Here is a 5,398-nt window from a genome sequence, read left to right as displayed (position 1 = left end):
CTAAAATTCCTACAGATTAGAACGTGTCCATGGATGTTTGGTGCGTTTAATGCAGAGTGTTGGAGTTGCCCTAACATTCCCGAAGATAAGATTATGCCTTGTTGAATCCCTATGGGAACAATCTCAGTTAGATAAACTTTACGTGTTGCAGCGTTAGAGCAGCAACCCCAGGTAAATTATATCCCAAAAACGAATAAGCACCACACATAATGGTGCAAGGAAACTCACAAGATACACAAGACCTAACAAATAAGCAGCATACTATATAGGCTAACAAAGGGCGCAGCAGAGAGAGGCCCAGAATGAGCACTCCATGCAGTGGAGATAAAAATAGATGTGGGGCACAAACAGCGTTGTAACTTATTAAGCAAGTCAAAACTTCTTAATGAATCAACATCCATGACTCTCCGACCGTGTCTACAAGCCTAGAGGCTCTTCTGGTTCTTGCAACACATACACAAACACCACACACACACACACACAACAGAATACAGACACCACTGTTTCTTTCACTTTAACCTGTCTTACCCACTTTTTAGGACGACCTATAACCTCTCTCTCTCTCTCTCACTCACTCTCTCTCTCTTACTCTGCTGACGCTGCTATGCTCTCACCGGATCAAAACCTTGTTTCCCATTGGAGGGAGTGGGACGAAGCTCTCTCGCTCTAGCTCACCAACTGCTGGTTGCCGTAGAACGGGTAGGCTCCATACGCAGGGGCATACATGTTGGGGTGCGGGACAGGGGAGGCGTAGCCGTACCCACCATAGAACGGCGTGCCATAGTACATATTGTTGTTGTTCCTCCTGTTGCCAGAATCACCCCTAGACTGAAAACAAGACAACAGTGAATTAGCATCATGGAAGAGAGAATGGAGTACCTTTAAAAGCAATAGATTCTACATACAGATGACAGAAATAAAGAGTTCACAAGTATATGACGGGTGATGGCACAGGCAAACCATCTTAGCTGCACGAAGCACGACCTAGTTTAAAAATTTCAAGTCCACTATGTTATCTACTCCGGACTACTTATCTTTGAGTCTGGATGTTTTCATAAAGGCATGGCATTCAGTCAATAAGCATCCTCAAAATGCATAACCCAAAAATAAAGATACAGATGGGCCACCGAGCACATTACACAATCATGGAATTGCCCTTTTTGCATAGCCACACGGCACACAGGGTATGTAGAACGCATCACAGGCTGAATGATAGGATAGGAAGCTTGGTTGCTTAGTTGAACCAAACCTAGGTTTGGAAAGTGAGCTCAGCTGAACTAAACAAGGATTAAACCAGATAAAGGGTCTGCATGCTCAAGTTTATTTAGCATTAGACTAGAAACAACGAACAAGCATAAGGCTGCAACGATACAAAATAATCTTGTTGGAATAATTGCTAGCATATGGGACAAGAAAGCACAGATCCATTAATAGCAGGAACGTTTTAATTCCAACATCAACAAGCCACAGTGCTAGTACGCAACAGTCATAAATAGATTAAACATGGACACAGCAAAGAAGCCTTTCATGGGAAAGATCATAGCATATAGGAAAAGATGATATAATATATGAAAAGTATATCTTGCAAGGCTGATTTGTCATAGCACATCCAAATTTACAGTCGTCTATAGGTTACTACCAAATTTGTCCGAACTAAAGAGTTTTCAAACATAGTGTTCATCATATTTTTAACAAGATTATTGCTGCAAAGCCACACTAATACTACAGCAAGGAACGATCAAAGAAAACAGTTATGAAGCACATGGCCAACCTGTTTATGTGATGGGCTGCGGCCCCACGAAAGGCGAACTGCCTGCTTTCCAATGACAGCCCCATTCAACCCTTGAAGTGCTTCTTCTGCGTCAGTTCTAAAAACAGTGGCACAAATAGAAGTATTAGCTTGTAAGTTACATAGAAATAACCAGTAAAACACATAACAGCTTCAGAAACGTGCCTGTTGACATACTGAACAAAGCCACACTGCTTCCCTAGAGGAATTTTCACAGAGGCAACATCACCATATTTGGCAAATGATTTCCTCAGCTCGTCTTCACTAACATTTTGGTCGAGCCCACCAACATATACCTAAAGCAGGTTGAGAATTTCAGATTAGAAACTATGAAGCTACAAGGTTAATAAACAACATGGAAAACTCAGTATAGAGTATACACACCGTTCTGTTATTTGAATCGCCATCTGAATGGCCAGGTGTTGAGGAACCAGAATCACCTGAAGTTAATAGTCATTAAGTTGTGTAACAAGGGATTAAACCTATACGAATCTCATATGAGAAAATAACCATTTCCATATTGTCCTTAACAAAGAAGCAGAATACATAACATGCTACATATAAGAATGTGAGGACCAATAGCAATTGAATCAGTAGAACTGGCACCACTACAGCAGAAGGAACACTAGCACCGCAGTGGTCAGTAGATCATGGTGAAGTGGATTTGTTTGTTTCATACTATCTATTAATTTCTACAGGTCATGTACGTAGTCCAGAAAGGCAAAACAAGTACAGATGGATGATCAATAACAGAAAAAATCACCGTTCTTCATTAAAAGCAGGATGTGTTGCAAAATCCGAGATGAGGGAACTATCTGTTAATTTCTACAGGTCATGTACATAGTCTAGAAAGGCAAAACAAGTACAGATAGATGATCAATAATAACAGAAGAAATCACCGTTCTTCATTAAAAGCAGTATGAGTTCCAAAAGGCTAGATGGGAGAACACTAGGACAACATCAGGGCCATACAAGATATGAGTAGATTTTTCCGAAACAAATAGTGATAGTAATGGGTACAATGAGGCCATGAAATGAGTCAAATTTAGTGAAAGTTGAAGGACTTGTATGAAAAATACAAAACAATCCATAAACTAACAAAAAGAAGGCCGTACAGTTTAGGGCTGCAGAACAACCGCAAAGAAGGGACATACCAGAGGTTCTTCTAGGCGTTGCAGGTCCTATACGAATAGGTCTAGTAGAGCAATAAACACCGTTCATTTCAGTCATTGCATGAGCTTTGTCAGTATCATCTCCAAATCTAACAAATCCATAGCCCCTAGAACGGCCAGTGTTTGCATCAATAATAACTTTAGCTCCTTTCACGGAGCGATACTTGCTACCAAAAAGCTCCATCAACATTTCATCGGTAACATCAGCAGCTAAATCACCAACAAAAATTGAGTGGTCAGAGACAACTTCTGATCGCTTTTCACCCATGCTATAGGATGCCCAGTTTAACTTAAAGGCTCGATCAGTGTTGGGCATCACATGACCAGTAAAATTCTGAAGAGCTTTATCCGCTGATGCATGGGAAAAGAACTCTACAAAACCATATCCCTCTGATTGTCCAGTTTGCCTATTGCGGATAACTTTTATGGTTACCACCTATGAAGCAGATGTAGAGAAAAAGGTGAATAAACCAGTAGTTGAACAAGAGAAGAATTATACGCAATGATTTAATAAGGAAAAAAAATGAACCCATGAGTGGTTAACATTCATTATGTCTTTTAATAAACCCATCATGGTTTATGTGTGTGAAGGATAGTTCCTGGAAAATTGTACAAACACAAGACCGCATACAACTTGCTTTCTTTGTTACCACCTATGAAGCAGATGTAGAGAAAAAGGTGAATAAACCAGTAGTTGAACAAGAGAAGAGTTATACGCAGTGATTTAACAAGGAAAAAAATGAACCCATGAGTGGTTAACATTCATTATGTCTTTTAATAAACCCATCATGGTTTATGTGTGTGAAGGATAGTTCCTGGAAAATTGTACAAACACAAGACCGCATACAACTTGCTTTCTTTGTTACCATTTTCCAGACAAAGTACTTGCCACCTTTTCCACTTCCTGTCCACGTCAGTAAGCAAACCTCCCAATAAAAGATGGTAGTAATTGGTCAAGGCTTTCATTATGGCTTCCTTTTGCCTCTCCAACTGGTGTTTTACTTATTCCGTAATCACCAAAATGCATAACGAGCCCAGCTCATTCGTAACTTCTATTAAATTATACACGTCAAGACCATTTCCTCCAAACGAGTACTACTAACCAAACTAGTTTAAATCCCCAAAGTCGGCACATTTGGAAGCTAGCATCGCAAAGAATAATGCAATTTTGTTCGTTATTGCGTACAATCCAGAGGGAAGAAGAAATTGCTTGCAGTTATGGCAGTAATCAAAGAAGAGCACTCCGTACGTACTGTATTGAATGGCCTTAAAGTTGGCGCCTTGAGCAACAACTTTTCACGGCTAATTATAGAAGCATCGCCTTTTATTCGCATCAAGTGACAAGTAAGCACAAAATATACGCTTTCATGGCAATTTGATGGCACAACACATGAATCAGGACAAAGGAATGGGGCGAATCTTACTGTATTCGCGAGATCTAGTACGGACAAGTCCGGATCGGGAGAGAACACGAACCTCGCCGCTGGGGCCGAAGCAGTTATGGAGGTAGTTCTCGTCCATCCAGTACTGGAGGTCGCCGACCCAGATCGTCTTGTTCTCCTCGCAGCCGTTCCCGCCGGATCCGGCCGCGGGTGGCGTGGGCGTGCGTCGCCCGGCCGCGGCGGGCGGAGGCGGCGGCCCCGGCGCGTAGTGCTTGGCGAACTGCGGCGGCGGCGGGGGCGGGGCGGCCACCATGGACGGCGGCGGGTAGGGGAGGACGACCCACCGCGGCTGCGGCATGTGGTGGTGCGGGTGCGCGTGATGCGGAGGCGGGTGCGGATGCGGGTGCGCGTGGGGTTGGTGAGGCGGCACGGCCACCTGTGATTCGGTGGTGGTCGCCGCCATCTGCATCACCGTCCGCGCCGCCGCCGCCGAGGAGGGTCGCCTGGGGTTGGGGGAGTCTCGTGAGGTTGCGGAGGGCGGAAAGAGAGGGTGCCCGTGGGTGAGGTGACTGGATATATAGCGGGCTGGCGGCGGATTCAGGCCGTCGGATCTAGGAGTTCGTTATTCTGCTGGTCGTTGATTGAATGTGCGAGGGAGGCGACGTGTAGGGCCGGTGGGAGGTCCCAGGTTTGGAGCGCGTTGGTAGCTGCCGTTATAGCGCTGACAGTGTGGGCCCTGTGGTTTGGGAGTGCGATTGGCGAGTGTTTTTCTTTTCTTTTCGAGAGTGTTGTTGCTGGTTTTATATAATGCTTTTCGTATTTATTATACTGCCATAAATCAGTGTATGGTTGAGTGTCTTCCGATAACATTTGGGCGAATAGGAACGAAACAACTATGTCATTCTGTTAATATAAATTAGTCTAAAATTTGTCTTACATTTTGAGACGAAAATAATAATGTTCATGTTAATTGGCAGGTATGAATGAGGTCGTGCTGGACAAAGCTTTTTAAGATAGAAAGTACTAATCCTTCCATTCTAATCTCAAGTTAATTT

The 5,398-nt window shown here is 43.4% G+C and overlaps 1 protein-coding gene across 1 annotated transcript; it reads right to left on the bottom strand.

Moving 5' to 3' along the window:
* Window positions 1-337: 337 nt before the first annotated feature.
* On the bottom strand, window positions 338-4,885 carry LOC123426861 (polyadenylate-binding protein RBP47-like). The gene is made up of 6 exons (XM_045110759.1): window positions 4,438-4,885; window positions 2,944-3,397; window positions 2,174-2,229; window positions 1,955-2,085; window positions 1,772-1,868; window positions 338-828 (listed from the first exon to the last, which is right to left on the bottom strand). Exons 1-6 carry the CDS (start codon window positions 4,810-4,812, stop codon window positions 667-669), a joined length of 1,275 nt encoding a protein of 424 aa, XP_044966694.1. The 5' UTR covers window positions 4,813-4,885; the 3' UTR covers window positions 338-666.
* Between the last annotated feature and the right edge of the window lie 513 nt (window positions 4,886-5,398).

This window comes from Hordeum vulgare, chromosome 2H, assembly GCF_904849725.1.
Source record: "Hordeum vulgare subsp. vulgare chromosome 2H, MorexV3_pseudomolecules_assembly, whole genome shotgun sequence".
Lineage (NCBI taxonomy): Eukaryota > Viridiplantae > Streptophyta > Magnoliopsida > Poales > Poaceae > Hordeum > Hordeum vulgare.
Note: the sequence above shows the minus strand (reverse complement) of the source record. Positions and strands in the feature narration are given on the sequence as shown.

Excerpts from the sequence above, each read along its gene's own strand:
- LOC123426861 (XM_045110759.1), bottom strand. The coding sequence starts at position 4,812 with ATGCAGATGGCGGCGACCACCACCGAATCACAGGTGGCCGTGCCGCCT. Across the intron at positions 3,398-4,437 it reads GCTTCGGCCCCAGCGGCGAG|GTGGTAACCATAAAAGTTAT; the intron begins GTTCGTGTTCTC and ends TCTGCTTCATAG. Across the intron at positions 829-1,771 it reads GCAGCCCATCACATAAACAG|TCTAGGGGTGATTCTGGCAA; the intron begins GTTGGCCATGTG and ends TCTTGTTTTCAG.